Below are 19,555 nucleotides of genomic sequence, written 5' to 3'. Positions count from 1 at the left end.
GTCAATGTTGCACCACTTCCGGATCCAAAAATAATATTTTCATTACTTTTTGGGTGACGCTTTTTTTGCTGGGTAATATATAGAACGCATTCTTCCTAATTTCTATGAAAATCACATCCTTCAAACGAATAAAAATGTGGTTAGCGCTATACAAAGTTCAGCTTTCTTCAAAATTAGTTAATTTTAATTTAAAGAAGGGATCACTTTTTTCGGGGTGTACACCATGTGGACTAAAACAATTTAATGTTATCTTTAATATGTTAGTTGGCAATGTTTACTTTATTTCACTTTTATATCATTATTTAACTAATTCAGGCTAATTTTACATTTTCATTGTAGATTTTGAACATGGAGTTGGGGTGCGATTTAAGTAAAATTCAAAGTGAGGAATTGCTGAGAAAAATGGTAAGTTCAGAAATCAAAATAAAATACGTTATAGTTCTAAAGGTGTAGGATCAACATGTTCATGTGAACATTTTTAATGTCAAAATTAAACTGAAGGTTATGTAGTTTTTGTTATAAAAGACTTTAGCATATATGAAGGAAGAATGCTTGTAAATGGTATGCCTCGCAGGTATACCGGTATGAAATGAGCGTTTTCTGATGTGCACGCATATTTCACACTTTTGGATCTTTCCCATGGCTTTGTTGCGCAACATTTAACATTGCTGTCAATTGATTTTGACGCATGATCACCATATGCCTCGACAAGCATTCGATGCACCTCTGCAGCACTTTGCTTCAAATGAAAACAAAAAATTAATGTTTTCCGCAAATCATCACTTTCTGGTACAAAATTCGACATTTTTAACACGATGAAAATGATGTTGTCTGTAAAAAAAAATAAGGGCTCGTTCACAACAAATATTCCCTATCGAGACATTTGTATATTGACGCTCACTTCATACCGGTATACTTGGTAGACTATGGGGAATTACTTCCCTTCAGCATTACCAAGGGCTGAATTGTAAGCGTGGATTCTCATCTGATGTATTGAAGTCGTTATTAACGAATAAGTCATTATTCTCAAACATGCGGTATTGCTGGGGGGTAAGACGTAAATGACCTTCTAAGTAGTTTTTCACCACAAGTACGTATCCACTTTTTGCTGTGTTATATAGATTGGTTGAAATTTAATACGAAGTATAATAAAGTGACCGATTTACACTTCTGTGGTTTTCTAACGAAATTTCTGCTAACCATAAGAAATGCATTTGTATTTTTGCTACCGAAAATTCCGTGAGGCGTTCCCAATAAACACAGGATGAGCGTTTTTCAAATGCAACAATTTTTCAGTTTGAGGGTAAATATAATTTTCAACATAAATTCAACTTGACTTGAAATAGCTCATCTTCAATACATCTTCAAATTGTTGGCGAATTACTTCCCATTTGCCAAAATGTTGACGAAATCTTTGAAAAGGTGTTGAAGATAATATGAGAAAACTTTGACAAAACACTACCCTAAAATGCAACGAAAAAACCATGTGGTTTTCAATACTTATTTGTGCAACGAAGTTCGTGGTCAATTGCAAGAAATAAAAAAATTGAAAATTTTAGACAAATAACCAATTAGTTTATAAAAATAGGTAAGTGAAAATGAAATAAAACTTTAAGGAAGTCACTAAATGTATATCTCTTTGCAGAAAACTAAAATTATGGATTCTACGTTCTTGAAAACATTAAAAAGCTGACCAATGAAAAAATGGTGGACAATTAACTGGAACTGCTTCAAATAGTTTATAATAATTGGTACGTCAAAATGAAAAATTAAATCAACACTTTAAAGAAGTCACTAAATTTAAATCTCTTTGCAGAAAACTAAAATCTTTGGATGCTACATTCTTGCAAACAATAAGAAGCTGACCACTGAAAATTGAGAAAAAGTTTCCATTAAAATTGTTAAAAACAACAAATTGTTGAAATCAACAACTTCTGGATGAAAATGTGCATCACATCGTCAGTTTAATTCATATGCTATTATCAGTTTAAAATGGATATTTTGTGAATTCCTTCTGCTGAAATTCAATTCTAACACGCGGTCCAGTACGTTCCTAATTTCAAATTGCCCGCATGTTAATAAAAGGAAGGAACCAAAAGGAAGGAAATCGAATTATCAATGCAAAAGTGTTTACTAATAATGTTTAAGATATTTAAAGTTTTGTTGTTTGTTTTTTTTTGTTCTTATTTGTTGATATGTTTAATAAGATTATTATTTCTCAATTGGTATTGTAGTGTATTATGTAGTGTAGTGTATTATTATATATTTTATTTTGATGAAAATGAATAAATTATACAAAATTCATAGAATTTCGGCTTTGACGTGGGCTTTGAAGTGGGGATATCATTCATACAAATTTAGGTTGAAAAGTATTCGCAACGATGGTAATTTTGAATTTGAACTCGCATCGAAAATTGTTTGACAAATTATTGAGTAGATATGCATTTCAATTTGAGGATAACACTTGAGATATTATTGCTAATGTGTTGAATTTCACTGTTGAGGGTAATGTCTGTTTTTTGTTGAGAACGCGATTTTCTCAACAATTTCTCAACTTGAATATTACCCTAATCCTTTGAAAAAAAGTTTGAAAAATTGTTGAAATTTAGCATTTTTCAAATGTTTGTGTTTACTGGGTTGTTATCGATTGTAAGAAATATATGACAAAACTGTATTATTGGCATGCAAAAGGAATTTTCACAAGAGCTACATACCGGGCTTTACATAAAAGAATGTTACTTCATGCTAAAGGCCTGGTTTTATATGTCTTGTTTCTTACAAAAAATCCCTCCATCATTGATTATAATCTCACTGCTATTCATCCAGGCTAGTCTCCATTCTCCATTCATAACGCCGGTCTTATTATAACCTCCTTTGCGGGGAGTCACCGTGGTGCAATGGTTAAACGCAAAACAAAAAAACATTTGGAAAACGTTTTTTTTTTAATTTCTTCGAAAATTTTAAACTTTTATCACCAAAAAAGTTCGTTTGTTACAAAATTTTAATTTTTTCAATAAAAAAATTATTGTTGAACCAAACACACCGTCCACTTCGTTTGTATATAGCTCTGTTCTTTCCTGACTTTAAGTCTTTAATAAGACACATTTTACAGTTTCATGGTAAAAATTTAATATAATAATATGTAATGTTGAAAATCTTCTGAACATATATGGAATATATGTTAAAAGACTTTTCGGTGTTTGGACAGGAAACGAACCCACGACCCTTGTCATGCAAGGCGGACGTACTAACCATTGCTCCACGGTGACCAACTATATGTATTTTTCTAAACAAAGTTTGTTTAATCGGCTCGTGGGCGCCGAAAACGATGCTATATAAATATAACTGTTTGACTCTTGATGACAATAACAGCTACGTAGCCCAAATGTATGGTCCGTGGTTCAATTCTCCGTCCAGGCGAAAGGTAAAATTTAAAAGAATTATAAAATCGAATAATTTCTTTCACATTCTTTGTATTGCAGAAAAAAGTGCTAAGAACTAAAAAAACCTAGTGGAGATGAGAAAGATGTGTTAGATGTGTTTTTTTGAGTTAGTCTTTATGACATTGTTTTTACATCCTGGAAAAGAATAAACGTTTATCACAAAAAGTATATACTTTTCTTTGAAAGAAGCGAAAAGCAAATGAGAAACGATATTTGTTTGTCTAAAATTTCGTTAGGAAAGAATTATTTTTTTGCGTGTAGCTCGTTTCGACCAAAACACCAAAAAGTTTTTTCACCGGTGGAATATACCCTCTCAGTAATGGAGGTGACATTTCTGAGTGTTTCTATAAGTGATTTCACTGCAATATGGATCACTGTTCGGACTCGCCTACACCCTCAAAAAAAATCGCCTCTTTAACATATGTTCCAAACATATTTTGCAGGAAGCACATATATTATTGGATACTGCCGAAACATTAATATGTTTGTTTTATGTGAACATATTATATGTTTGGAAACATTTTGAGCCCAAAAATATTATATGCTTGGAAGAATTTTTCCCAAAGACGATTGTGCTCATTCCCTAACATACTCGTTATTTTCACTTCCACGAAATATTTTAATTCTTGGCACCTTTTTCTGTAATACAAATAATGTTGAAGAAATTATTAACTTTTTTATTTTTTTTTAATTTTACCTTTCGCCTGCACGGAGAATCGAACCGAGTACCATACAGTTTGTAAGCCAACACACTATCCACTGGGCTACGTAGCTGTTATGGTCACCAGCAGATAATTATCGTTATAAGTTACATTTATATAGAATAGTTTGCAGCGCCCACGAGCCCATGCAAACATAACATTATTCAAAAGAAACATACATTTGTTTGCCACGTGGAGCAGTGGCTAGCATGTCTGCCTTGCATGCAAAGGGTCGTGGGTTCAATCCCTGCTCCGACCGAACACTTTTTTTTTGTTTTTTTTTTTTTTTTTTTTAATTTACACATTTATATTTATACTATATTAAATTTTTATAATAAAACTTCGAAATGTGGGTTATTAAAGATTTATAGTCATTAACAGTGCTTGATATAAACGAAATTGACTGATTTTTGGATAAAATATTTTTTATTGCAAAAATAACAATTTTGTAACAAAAAACTGTTTTTGGTGCAAAACTTTAAAATTTGGAAGGAATTCAAAAACTAACAAAAGAAGAACGTGGAGTCGAGTATAAACATACATAAATAATTTTATAATATAAATATAAATTTATTAAGGCGTGAGCAGTTTTTTACTAGCATTTAACACCATCGGTCTAAAATGCCTTTTATTTTTTTTTTAATAATTCATTTTAAAGAAAATAAAATTTTTAAATTGTTTTAGCTGCAAAACTCGAACTTAATGCCCGCTTTTATATTTGAAGGTGTCCGTCAACTCCTCTTGGACTACTTATTAATAAAGAGGAACTAAACTTTGTTTTTATACATTTTACTGTGTAATTTTTCACTATTTCCTCCTTATTTCATTTTACTGTCCCAACTCTAAAAAGAGTATAGTGCCCTTTCGTTATTTTTATGAAGACCCCTGATTCCTTTTAACCAAGAAAAAAATTGTGCCAATAATGCCAAAATGATAAACAAAACACATGTCCACACATACATAAAATGCTGCTCTCACGGCGAAAACACATGCTGTTTTTTTTTTTAATGTCTATTCTCTTGGTTCCGAATGTCTATTCTCTTTATTCAAATTAAATAATATTTAGACTTAAGCATATCAAATTTTTGGCGTTATCATAAACCAGTTTTCCGAAACAACATACAAGCGGTTAGAAATTGTTCTCTTTTGATTTTTTCGCTGTGTTATGTTGATATCTTTTGTCAACTCTCCCGGTTTCCATCTCTATTTCTTTCTCTATACTCTCTCTGTCGCTTTGAATAAAATATCACAACATATGTATGTTTAGTCGAAATTTGTAAATTTATATATGTTTGCATTCAAACATATGATTTTTATGAAACATTCATGCCCCAAACATAATATATTCTAACATATTAACATAGATGTCCCAAACATTTAGTGTTAGTTTAGGAACATTACATGTTTGCACTTAAATATATTGTGTTTTAAAATTGTGCCCGAAACACATTTTGTTTATATTGGAACATATGAAAAACATATTTTTCTAAGAGTGTATAAAAAGGAGCTGCCTTGTCATTGATCTAAACATCCCAGCAAAAAAAGCGTCGCCAAAAAAGTAATGAAAATGTTCTTTTTGGATCCGGAAGTGGTGCAAAATTGACGCAGAAGCGATGAATTTTACATAGACTTGTCATAGGACGAAAGTCCTCCATTTGAACGGCCGTTGCACTGAATTTGCATCACTTCTTTAGGTGTGATCCCAATTCAATGTTTTGGATGTAAATTAAAAAATTCTGTGATATTTTGTCAAATAAATAAGTTTTATAATTTTTTATAATTTTTAATGGATTCTAACGCTTGTCGGAAACGTTCAATCTCAAATATTTTCAAAAATTCACAATTTTTTCAGATAGTATTTAGCATTTTTTTCGACAAAGTTTAATTTGTACCATTTTATGAATTCTTAAACTGTTTTTAACCAATTTGGAACAAAAAAAGTTAAAATAATCCATTAAAAATATGAAAAAAGCATGTTATAAAAAATTTTTAATGAAAAGAACTTCCTGTGTAGTAAAAATAAAGAACATCATTGGGAGTACATCTTCTGGAAGTGCTTTTAAAGTTGTGCCTTTGGAAGAACTTCCACATTTTTTGCTGGGATAGAATAGGGCTGCACTCAGTGCTTGGAGAGAAGTTCACCACTGTGGTATCACAATCGACTGAATAGTCTAAGTGAGTCGGAAATATCGGGCCGCCACTATACCTAACCTAACCTAATCTATTACCTCCTTTGCAACTTGAGAATATATGAATGTGACGTAATATTGATCACGGCAGCCAAGTATCAATTGAAAGCAATTGAAATTAATTTCCTTCATGCACAAGCACACATCCATTTCCATTTGAATGTCACTTGAACTTGAATAATTTACGGTTGTTTACCAATTAATTTGGTCGGGACAGAGAGTGAATAAATCTCTATTGATTCATAACCATTTTATTCATATGTGTGTCAAATGCTTGTCATCCTAAGACAAGATAAGAGACGACAATTTGAGTTGAGCCACTGCTCATCTCCCTATCCAAGTCAAGTCTTGGCCAGACATAAAAGATTGAACGACAGACAGGCGGACTTATTAAATTGGCCCACGCTTTAAAATATCAAAAAAAAAAAATCATAAGTCTCAGGCGATGTGTGATTAGGGTGCCAGACAATCTGCCGTTAATATGCCAATAGAAAGAAAATCAGAAAATCTGTACGTTATGTCTGCCTGCCCGCATGACATAAATGATCATCGACTGCCATTAATCTCCATAAATGGGATCCCATAAACAAACATCTTTGTTAGCCACAATACTCTAAAAGCGTAAATATGTCATTAATTTTATTTGAAAAAATATATTTATTGCAACTTTTTCGAAATATCGCTCACATTTTACCAATTTAAGATTTATTTTTTATGTGATGAATTTCGATGAAATTTTAATTATTCATATTATTAGAAAAGTCAAAACGCTTTTTCACATTGAATTAAAAAGTATTTAACGGTGTATATTTTGAGGATGGTCAATATCTGGGTTGAACATTTTGCAATTACAAGATCTAATAATTACAAAGAAGTAATCTGATAATTTTCAAAAACGCAGAAATAATATTCAAAGAGGTAGTTGTTATGATTCAGTGAATTTTCACCACACAACTACATTTTTGAACATAACGAAACTATGTCCACAGTGAAAACTCTCAGAAATGGAAGCTCACACCAAAAATTAATTTGTTCCTCCGAAAAGAGGTTTTCTTTATTTGGAAGTTCAAGTGTAATTCCCTTTGGGTTTAGTGAATTATCCGAATTTATTCTGATAATTGTTTGGTAGTTTCGCTGCAAGTAGAGGATGCTGATGATAAATGTGGGTACAGTGCACTCGCCTGTGTACACGGTCGCCTAAATTTTGTTCTCATTTTACCGGTGTCCAGTTATGAGAGGTTATTTTTAATGTGTTAACATATCAAACGTCCCCAGACCACTCTCCTCTTATGACAGGTATCCGGTTTTCAGAGTGTCCAAGTTTGAGAGATTTCACTGTTTCTTGTAAAGTAAAATTTAAAAGTCAAGACTTGGGAAGAATCTCAAGCAATTTTTTTTTCTGGGTCTATGAATAGTACTACCGCACTACATTCATCGTAATCATATACAACTATTTATGCATTATTTTTTTATATTTCAGATTATTGTGTTGAATATCAAATTACTCAATTCATTTCTCAAATAGTTTATTAAAAAAATGTGCCATTCGTGAATTGGCCTATGACCAAGCATGTTTGCCTACATTCGCCTTATGGTATAGAAAAACAGTTGAGAAAAACTGATTCATACCCAAATGAAGTTGAACTCTAATCGATTGAAAACGTCTGAGTCAACGTTCTGAAAACTCATAAAATTTTTTTTGGAAAATATAACTCCTCCACACGCGTTCGTCGTGTTCAGATGATACTCTTATTTATGAATTATTATGGCAAATATGGCTAATAACGTTTACCGTGAATTGATGGCATTTTGGCCTTTGTAACAAATTCAATATTTGTCCTCCTACTTCATAAACTAAATTCATAAAATTGTATTAGTTTTAGTTATAGACAATTGTAAGTGGTCGGTATATACACAGAAAGAAGAGTTTTCTATTCTGAGAAACTTCTAAAATTCTGAGAATTTTAGAAGTTTTTGTTTGAATATTTTTTAAAGCAAATTATAAATATTAGAGGAATTCATTGCATTACTAGTCTTAACTTGGGGTTTATTTGCTCTTAAAGAAAATATAAAAAAAAACAAGCCCATTTTCTTTGTGTGTATGTTCATTGGGGTAAGCAGAAATGTTTGATATTCTCAAATTACGAACGCTCAACTGGGAAAAATAACTAAATGTATTATATACAATGAAATCTCTCAAACTTGGACACTCTGAAAACCGGATACCCCCCAAACGCGGACAGTTGTCTGGGGACATTTGCTATATTAACACATTAAAATTAACCTCTCAAACCTGGACACTTCTCAAAGGTGGACAAAATTTAGGAGACCGTGGGTGTTCACCTATCAGAGGTTTCAATATATTTTTATTCTTGAGTTTTGCGAGATTAACTAAAACAAGTGTATTATATTGATTCTTTTTATTTTTTTATTAAATTCTTAGAATAATAATCTAAAAACAATGAACACGAAATGAAAAAAAAAACGAGTATATACGGCCGTAAGTTCGGCCAGGCCGAATCTTATGTACCCTCCACCATGGAATGCGTAAAAACTTCTACGAAAGACTGTCATCCACAATCGAATTACTTGGGTATCTTAAAACTTCTTAACATCATTTTCTAAATTGTGAGTTAGTTCATACGTGGTATATATTAGACAAGAAAGTTATGTATAGGTAAGTGTACAAATAATTATGAATCGATATGGGGTTTTTGCACAGTACGTAGAGAGCCAGAATTGAAATATAGGGGTCCCTTATATGGGGGCTATATACAATTATGAACCTGATATGGACCAATTTTTTTGTGATTGGGGATCGATTTATCTGAGGGCTATATATAACTATAGATCGATACGGACCTAGTTAGGCATGGTTGTTAACGGCCATATACTACCACAATGTACCAAATTTCAACTGACTCGGATGATATTTGCTCCTCCAAGAGGCTCCAAAACCAAATCTCGGGATCGATTTATATGGGGGCTATATATGGCATGGTTGTTAAATATCATATACTACCACAACGTACCAAATTTCAACCAGATCGGATGAATTTTGCTTCTCCAAAAGGACCTGGACGTCAAATCTGGGGATCGGTTTATATGGGGGCTATATATAATTATCGACTGATATGAGCCAATTCCTGCATGGTTGTTCGATACCATATACTAACATCACGCACAAAATTTCAACTGAATCGGATGATATTTGCTCTTCCAAGGGGCTCCGGAGGTCAAATCTGGGGATCGGTTTATATGGGGCCTATATATAATTATGGACCGATTTCGACCAATTTTTGCATGAGTGTGTGAGGCCATATATTAATACCACGTACCAAATTTCAACTGAATCAAATGAATTTTGGTCTTCCAAGAGGCTCCGGAGGTCAAATCTGGTGATCGGTTTATATGGGGGCTATATATAATTATGGACCGATGTGGACCAATTTTTACATGGTTGTTAGAGACCATATACTAACACATGTACCAAATTTCAGACGGATCCGATGAAATTTGCTTCTCTTAGAGGCTCCACAAGCCAAATCGGGGGATCGGTTTATATACTAACACCATGTACCAAATTTCAGCCGGATCGGATGAAATTTGCTGCTCTTAGAGGATTCGCAAGCCAAATTTGGGGGTCCGTTTATACGGGGGCTATACGTAAAAGTGGACCGATATGGTCCATTTGACAATCATATTTCTGTAAGACTGGTAGACTGAGTAAACCTTTAAAAACAACGGGTCATTTTACCTTATGTAACCCACGTTGGCAATTGCATAATTTCAAAATTTCATAATTATTGCAAGGATGTTTTTTTATGAAATAAGAAAATTCCAACCTTTTTTAAGATAGTTACTTTAATTTCAAATGTATACCTAATACACATTAGGCTTGAAATCTATTAAAATTGGGGGTTAAAACCCTTATTTGTAGGGCATATGACAACTGAAATCCAGGAAAAAATTGGAAGTTCTTCTAAAGGCACAACATTAAAAGCACTTCCAAAAATATCCTCCCGAAGATGTTCTTTATATTATCTACACAGTTCTTTTAACTCAATTTTTTATAAATCGCTTTTTTATTTTTAACGGGTAATTTCAATTTTTTTGTTTCAACACTGAAAAAAAAAATATTGGCTTGAGACCAAAGATTTTATGTCCTTAAAATACGAATGCGTTTTTTGCTTAGCATAGAAGACGCATTTCTCTGATATAAAGTTTTTTTCTTTGTCCACAAGACGATCAACTTTTCAATAAAGTCGTTTTGTCATTATAATCAAGTGATTCAAAATTGGTATCTTATAATGAAAGAAAATTCTGTTAAACTTGTCTTTAGTAATTGTGAAAAGTTTTTTTAAATTTGTTGACCTCTGTCATCTTGACTACAAAGCTAAAGTCGAGTCTGAATTTGGAAATCGAAGTTTTCGTTAACACGGTTTTAAAGGACTTTAGCAGCAATTGAAGAAAAAACCCTGAAAAAATGAATAAATTAAAATTTGTTTCCTAGAATCAAATTTAAAAGGGAACTGTGTCTTAAAAGTGTCATTACTTCAATTCTCCGCTTCTTTGGCTCGTAATCAATACCAAAATCATTAGTGTAAAGGCAAAATCTTTGGAAAAGGACATGCTTTTTTCAGTTAAATAGATTAAAAACAGAGTAAGAATTAATAAAATGGAACAAATTATTCAAATTTTGCTAAATTTCAAAAATGCTAAATGCTTTCTATAAAAATTGCGAATTTTTGAAAATATTTGAGGTCAAACGTTTCAGACAAGCGTTAGAATGCATTAAAAATCATTAAAAATATATAAAAATTATTTATTTTATAAAATATCAAAACTTTTTTTAATTCACATCCAAAACACTGAATTGAGATCACACCCTAAAAACTGATTCAAATTCAGTCCAACGGGTGTTGAAATGTTGGACATCTGTCCTATGACAAGCCCATGTTAAATTCATCGCTTCTGTGCCAATTTTGCACTACTTGTGGATCCCAAAAAACATTTTCAGTACTATTTATTTTTATATAATATCCCAGCAAAAAAGCGTCAACATGGGCTTGTCATAGGACGGAAGTCCTCCATTTCAACAGCCGTTGCAGTTTTTTTGCATCACTTCTTTAGGTGTGATCCGAATTCAATGTTTTGGATGTAAATTAAAAAATTCTGTGATATTTTGTCAAATAAATAATTTTTTATAATTTTTAAAGGATTCTAGCGCTTGTCAAATATTTTCAAAAATGCACAATTTTTTCAGATTGGATTTGGCATTTTTCTCGACAAAATTTTATGAATTCTTACTCTGTTCTTAACCTATTTGAAACAAAAAAGTTTAAGTTATCCATTAAAAGTATGAAAAAACCATGAAAAAAATTGAATTAAAAGAACTTCCTGGGTAGTTAAAATAAAGAACATCATTGGAAGTGCTTCTTCTGGAAGTGCTTTTAAAGTTGTGCCTTTGGAAGAACTTCTAAATTTTTTTGCTGGGATGTTTTTTATATAATATGATGGGCAACATTTCCACAATATTTGTAGAGGGGATCCATAAAAAATTAAAAATTTGCAAAAAAATGTGTTCATTCTACCATATCTACTATGTAATTTCTTTGACATATTCGGACAATGTTGGGACAATTCATAAGCAATACAGACCGGGACAGCTAATTTATTAACTTTTTTATTTATGTTAATCTATTGATTTTGCTAAAGGTGTTATTTTGTTTCCCCTTATTCTTAATCTGATAGTGTGACAGACATTTAATATTTTGAGTAAATTGAACCTTTTGTTTATTTTTAATTATAAACACATAACAACTGAAGTCATCATTTTTTTATATGATGTCTTAGATCAAGTTTTGGAAACATGAAAATATTGATACAAGATAAGTCGAAATACAAACAATGGAAATATATAAAAAATAGCATGCTTTATGAAAGCTTTTACGAGTTTTTCATATTCTCGCTGCTATTGTTCATTTCTATTCATAAATTTCTATTTTACCCTTTCCAAAATTTTAGTTACACTATGAAACCAATTTTTGAATAATTCCAATACATTGGTAAATTTTGTTATTTTAACGTTGTTCTTTTATTAAAGTTTTTAACTTTTTCGAAATGTTTAACATTTTTATCATAAAAAAACTTTTATTTTCACTAGATTTCGTTTGTTTTAAGCACAGGTTGATGCCCTGCCGCAAATCCTTTCCTAATCTTGCGAATTTTGTTGGAATACATTTAAAATTACAAAATTTCCGGTTTTATATACTACGAAAATGTTGCACACAGAAAAAAGTCTGTTGTAAAACTGATGGTACACCCAAAGAAATTTGTTTGTAGGGATAGCAGAAAAGTCTGCTAAAACAGCAGAAAGTCTGCAGAAAAAGGGACAGCAGTCACTGTTTGCTGAAATAGCAAACATTTCATGCTATTTTTTAAGCTCGATTACACTAAAACATGTTTTATTTTGGCTAAAACAAATAAAAATGTCAACTTAGGAGCTATCCTAACATAATCTAAATAGTCTTGCAGATTGGTGTTCTTCCAATTTCCTGACGATTAATGTCGGGAAATGTCGCAAGATCTCATTCTATAAATGTAAAAATCCAGTTTTCTATGACTATAAACTCAATGGATATAGTATTGAGAGAGTTGAGGAGGTTAAAGATTTGGGTGTTATATTTGATTACAAATTTACGTTTGTTAGTCATATAAATACTATTATACCAAAAGCGTACTCCTTACTCGCTTTTATTAAGAGAAATTGTAAACATTTCAGTAGTGGGATTCTGTATTCAATTTTAATGATGAATCGCATCGTTAAGATGGGATAACAAGAAAAATAACATCCAAGGTATTCGGTAGACGTTTTAAACTACATTTACAATCGTTTAAAATCAGCTGTGTTGTTTTCTGTGCAGATAACAATAAATACTTCATTAAGTAAACAACGAAGATTTTTTGGTTGTTTATTTTCTCTAATGAATTCACGTTATCAGCAGAAAATTTCATTCATGCAAAATAGGGTCTTTAATTATGTATGCTACTTTTAATAGGAAAAAAATTGATCCCTTCTCTATTACAAAAAGAGTTTTCTGCAATATTTTAAAAATCTGAAGGTTCTAAGCCGTTCTAAGAATTTTATCGGGCGGAACTGCCTTAAATGGTCTTAAATTAAAGGGAATTTCATATAAGTTGAGAATATCACCCATTTTTTTCTTCCGGATTTGTGTATTTCTTTTAAATTTCCATACAATTTCCAATTTTGCAAACTTTTTTTGTCATTCCACCGTTTTTCGTAGCAGGGTTGCCAAGCGCAGCGCAGCTTAAACAATAGTTGCTACATATTAGTTACAGAATGACACGATCGTTAGTGCAAACACGTTTTTTCGTAGACAACGTAAACGATGCGATTATCGTGAAGAAATACAGAATCCCACTACAGGGATCCATATTCACTGAAATTAGTATATACAGCATTGGTACGATCTCATCTTGAATACTGCTCATGTGTTTGGAGTCCTTTCTATGGTGTTTATTCGGGACGCATTGAAAGAATTCAAAAAATATTTATTAAGTTCGCATTACGCTTTATACCGTTTTCGGATCCTTTTCCTTCTTATATTGATAAATGTCGATTAATTCACTTAATGACTCTTGAAAATCGAATAACATATTTATCGCAAGTTTTCTTGTTTAAAATAATCTCTGGTTTTATTGATTGTGCTCAACTTCTTGAGTTAATTTCATTTAATGTACCCACAAGATCTTTTCGTAGTAGAGCTTTATTTTATACTTGTATACACAAAAGTAATTATTCAGCAAATGAGCCTATTTCTCGTGCCTTAAATGAATTTAATAATATCTCCAATTGTTATGAACTTGATTTTAGTTTAAGTTTATCAAAGTATTTAGAAATTCTAGAATTCATATATTTTTGATTTTGATATATGTATAATTTTTAAGTTTTTTGTCTGTAAGGAATTCTTGTAATCCAAAGACAATGAATAAATAAATAAATAAAGAATTAACACAATATTTTATGAATATCTATAGTATTTGACCAAAAATCTGAATATTTATCGAATTGAGGCATAACAGCAAACAAAATGTTTGCTGATCGTATTTAGGACCTTGTAAGTATATTACAGAGCAAAAATGTACCAAAAACTACTTTTGCTTCTTAAATATGCTTTGGGAAAAATTTTATAACCTAAAAATTTTATAAATTGTTGTTCATTAGGCCCTGAAGTACAAAAATATAACAGCAGACATCGACTGCTGTTTTTAGCAGTCTTTTTTCTATAAGAGTAAGCTGAACTAATATATATTGCAAAAATTTTATTTTCCTTTACTTTATTTTTAAAATTTTGTAAGAAATTTTCCCAATACCCAAAATCCAAAAATGTCGAAAAATTTTCGTTAATTTAATGAATCTCAAAATTTGGAATACAATTTAGTTCAATTTTCGCACGAGATTGTTAGGAGTAAGTATGAGCAATTTTTAATTCGGTTTACGTCGTTTCGATTAATGTCGTCAAATTCCGGAAACAATCACGACGTAAATCGACGGATTACTGTACTCCCAAACACATTCTGCTTCAAGCATATATATTTTCAGGATTGGTCCAAACAAAATATTGTTTGCACTGTTCAAACATATTATGTTTCACCTTAGGCATACACTGGTAGAAAACCTTTAATGAAATCTTCTTTGTGGGGATATATTTTTAAGGCGCCAATTGGTTACTTCCATTTTGTACTTGTTGCACCCTTTCTCGGTCTCTGTTTCCAAACACATATACGTTTATACGTAATTTCTAAATTAATATATGTTTGCATCCAATCATATTATATTTAAAAGTTTTTATGTCCCAAACATGTTCTGTTATGTTCTAACATATTAGCATATATGTCGCAAACATGTTATGCTATTATTATATATTAATTTAGACATAAGAAAGAGAAACACACTAAGAAAATTTCATTAAAAGTTTTTTCTACCAGTGTATGCCTAAGTCGAAACATAATATGTTTCAACAAAACAAACAATATTTTGTTTGGAAATGATGATTTTTTTGTGATTTCTTTGTTGTTGAATTGATGCTTTGGATCATTCCCTTTCTAGTTATAAAGTTATATTGTCATATTGTTTAACACGAAGTTTATACGAACCAAGTTTCTCGAGTGTAAAAGCAACCATACTGCCATTTCTGTGAGGGAGTTGATTCGTATTAATTATCAACCAACGAAATATTAAATCATATTTTCACGCAAAACTAACACGGAATCTTCAAATTCGCTGGATAGAGCAAAGGAAAAAAACAACAACAAAAAAGTCGTTGTCGATCTAATCATTGCTGACATTCAAAATTGGTGTACTCACTAAATAACAGAGAGCCTGTATTTGTGCGTGTCAGTCAGTTTTAAGTGCATGTCTGTGTTCATACAACTGTCTAACGTACATTGTAATGTACAACTAAATTTGCAACTTGTTCTGTGTCAAATATCGCCACCAACACCAATAACAAATCAGAGCTTAGGAACGAAATCGGCAACCGTATACAAAAGTCTTTTTAGTTATTAAAGTTCAAGAAGCTTGAAAACAACGAAGAAGAAAAGATTAGCTTTGGTGATGCTGTCATTGGGTCTTTATCATTCAAGTGACGTCATAATTCCAAAAACTAGAGAGTAACTTAAATAGCAATTGCAATTCATTTTATAATACACTGTGCTTATTGCTGCTTGGATGTTGTTTTTTTTTTTGTAGTCAGCTGCTCGTCGCCAAGAGACTTCTGTATTTTTTTGTTCGTTATGGATTTCTTTTTTGTTCCATTTATTGGCTGTGTTGGCTCACACATCTTGGCCATGATGTCCATTCAAGCTGTTATACGCGACATATCATAAAACACCGGTTGTACATGTACTCTGTCACTGTATGTGTGCGTGGGAATCGCGCATGGGTAATGGATTGAAGTCTTGTTGAAGTTTTGTTTTCGTTTGTCGATAGATGGCATCGATTTGTCTCTTGCTCTGTTTTACTACCTACCTCCGCTGGCCATTTTGCAGAGCATGCGCAACCATACTCTATTGTGAGAATGGCGAAAAAAAATCAACAGTTAGTAGGCAATGCTGAATGAATTAATACGAGAATGCCATAGTTACTATTGATTTCTCTCTTATAAACGAAAGTTATTATTGCATGTTGACAGGAAATTGGAATTGTATAACGCATCTATCTGCTACATGTATATGGTTGAAGGAATGGGGTCCACTGTTGTTGAATGAACAATATCCTACGTACTATTGAACAATCACCTAGTTTTCGACCTCTCAGTATTTTGGTGTAGACCCAGAGGTATTTATAAACTTGGCAAAATTGGTAATAACCGTATATTGCTTATGAATAATGTAACGTTGTTGTGGCGGACATTTAACGCCAACCAAACCACCCGCTCTTTCCAGACGAATGAATCGTGTAGTCTGTCGTTTCATTTAAATCACTTGTCTTGTAAAAGTGCTTTTTGTTGTTGTTTTTGCTGTCGCCTGCAGCCACTTTGTTGCTTGTTCTGAATGGCGGTGTATGGGAGTAGAATTTGCGCGATCATTGGCGACCGATAGAATTCAATGGAAAGAACTTGTCACAGCATACGATGATGAGTTAAGTCATCGAACCAATGTAGGCGTTTTTTGCACCAAAATCGAGATAGACAAAATGACGATCGTACATATATATACATGTACGTCCGAAGTAAGTAAGTCTGTATCTGTTTAATGACTAAAAGTAGTTCTCCAACTAATATCACAAATTAAGGCGAACCAAAGCATCCCTTGTTAAGGCCTTTAAAAATTATGTGAACGGAGATCTGCAACTTTTTCCTCATAAAGATGACGTATGAGAGCTTTTGAAACTAAAGGTTTACCCGATTTTTAACCTTTGGTACTATGTAAAACCCAAAATACTTGTTTCAAACTTATATGAACTTAGATAAAATTTACTCTTATTAATAATTTATAAACTATATTGTGGGAATTTTGTAAAATTCGTCATACCTCTTATATTGACGTCCTATCGTTAGAGTAAATAAAATTAGGAAAATTTTCACACCCAGAAAAAAGTGCCTTCGGAACTAAAGGAAAAAATGTTCATCAATTTAGTTTAGTCAATTTATTTCCATTAAGTTTAATTTTTGTTTAAATAATAAAATTTACTTGCTTCAGTAAAAACATCCTAAAATGAAAGTAGTTAGGAATAGTTCATTAACTAGAATAAGGCATAGAATTTTAGTAATGCTGTTTTCTTCGCTGGGTATAAGAATTTACTACTGAACTAGAAAATTTTATTCACTGATAACAAAGCATTCGTAAAAATAAACAAAATATTAACTAAAACCAAGTTTCCTCAAATTTAGTAAAATTTCGTATAAAATGATAATTCCGACTTCCTTTATTATAGAAAGCTTATCATACATACGAATAACACTTGGCATAGAAAAATATTTTAGTTCATTCGTACTAAGAAGTATTCAATCCTTTTAAAACTTAAGGAGACACACTTGTTAGAATGTAGGAAATTTTCCTATATTTCTTTTATCTACCTGTAATCGATACCTGTCATCGATGTAATCGATATGTTTGCGCTTGGGTTGTTTGTTTAGTTGGAATCGCGTTGTTATGGTATACGGAGGGATTGTTATTAAATAATATAGTAAAATAATATAATAAATAACAAATAAAATATATAAAATATTTGTTATTTTAAATTAGTGATAAAAAATTATGTTCGTGATGGTGTATAAAGAAAGAAAACAGAATAACAACCCCTTCATTCGTCTTCATTTTGGAATCTTCAATTAACAGGTAACATTCAGTGACGCTAACTTTTTGGAAAAATTGGTTTATGATTTTTTATATTTGTAGGTATTGAAATTGTAAAAGGAGGACAAAATCGTTACGCAGCAACTTATTAAAAGTGAAAGGTACAAGAAGAAGAAAAAATGCGTTTTAAAGATGATAACATTACATGGAAATTGGAAATAGTGAAATAATAAACTAATATTTTAAAGTTGATTCTTAATAAATATATTTAATATATTAATAATAAGCAAGTAAAGTCTAAAGTCGGGCGGGGCTGACTATAATATAGTCAGCCCCGCCTCCACTTTGTAGATCTAAATTTTCGATACCATATCACATCCGTCAAATGTGTTGGGGGCTATATATAAAGGTTTGTCCCAAATACATACAATTAAATATCACTCAATCTGGACAGAATTTGATAGACTTCTACAAAATCTATAGACTCAAAATTTAAGTCGGCTAATGCACTAGGGTGGAACACAATGTTAGTAAAAAATATGGGGACATTTAAATCTGAAGCAATCTTAAGGAAACTTCGCAAAAGTTTATTTATGATTTATCGCTCGATATACATGTATCGCTCGATATACATGTATTAGAAGTTTAGGAAAATTAGAGTCATTTTTACAACTTTTCGACTAAGCAGTGGCGATTTTACAGGGAAAAGGTTGGTATTTTGACCATTTTTGTCGAAATCACAAAAACATATATATGGGAGATATATCTAAATCTGAACCGATTTCAACCAAATTTGGCACGCATAGTCACAAATATTTTAAGATACACATGAAAAAATTTAACAAGCACCACTTTGTAGATCTAAATTTTCGATACCAAATCACATCCGTCAAATGTGTTGGACGCTATATATAAAGGTTTGTCCCAAATACATACATTTAAATATCACTCGATCTGGACAGAATTTGATAGACTTCTACAAAATCTATAGACTCAAAATTTAAGGCGGCTAATGCACTAGGGTGGAACACAATGTTAGTAAAAAAAATATGGGAAACATTTAAATCTGAAGCAATTTTAAGGAAACTTCGCAAATCGCTCGATATATATGTATTAGAAGTTTAGGAAAATTAGAGTCATTTGTACAACTTTTTAACTAAGCAGTGGCGATTTTACAAGGAAAATGTTGGTATTTTGACCATTTTTGTCCAAATAGGAAAAACATATATATGGGAGCTATATCTAAATCAGAACCGATTTCAACCAAATTTGGCACGCATAGCAACAATGCTAATTTTACTCCCTGTGAAAACTTTCAACTAAATCGGAGTTAAAAATTGGCCTCTGTGGTCATATGAGTGTAAATCGGGCGAAAGCTATATATGGGAGATATATCTAA

At 31.7% G+C, this 19,555-nt stretch overlaps 1 protein-coding gene across 1 annotated transcript in view; it reads left to right on the top strand.

Annotated features, from left to right (window-relative positions):
• The first annotated feature begins 339 nt into the window (after positions 1 to 339).
• The window catches only part of LOC142231476 (uncharacterized), an 83,341-nt gene continuing 64,125 nt past the window's right edge, over positions 340 to 19,555 (top strand). Inside the window, exon 1 of the mRNA XM_075302085.1 lies at positions 340 to 405. Within this exon, the coding sequence (XP_075158200.1) occupies positions 349 to 405 (57 nt within the window). The 5' untranslated portion in view covers positions 340 to 348. The remainder of the gene's footprint in view (positions 406 to 19,555) is intronic.

The sequence above is a fragment of the Haematobia irritans genome, chromosome 3 (genome assembly GCF_050003625.1).
Source record: "Haematobia irritans isolate KBUSLIRL chromosome 3, ASM5000362v1, whole genome shotgun sequence".
NCBI classification, from domain to species: Eukaryota; Metazoa; Arthropoda; class Insecta; order Diptera; family Muscidae; genus Haematobia; species Haematobia irritans.
Note: the sequence above shows the minus strand (reverse complement) of the source record. Positions and strands in the feature narration are given on the sequence as shown.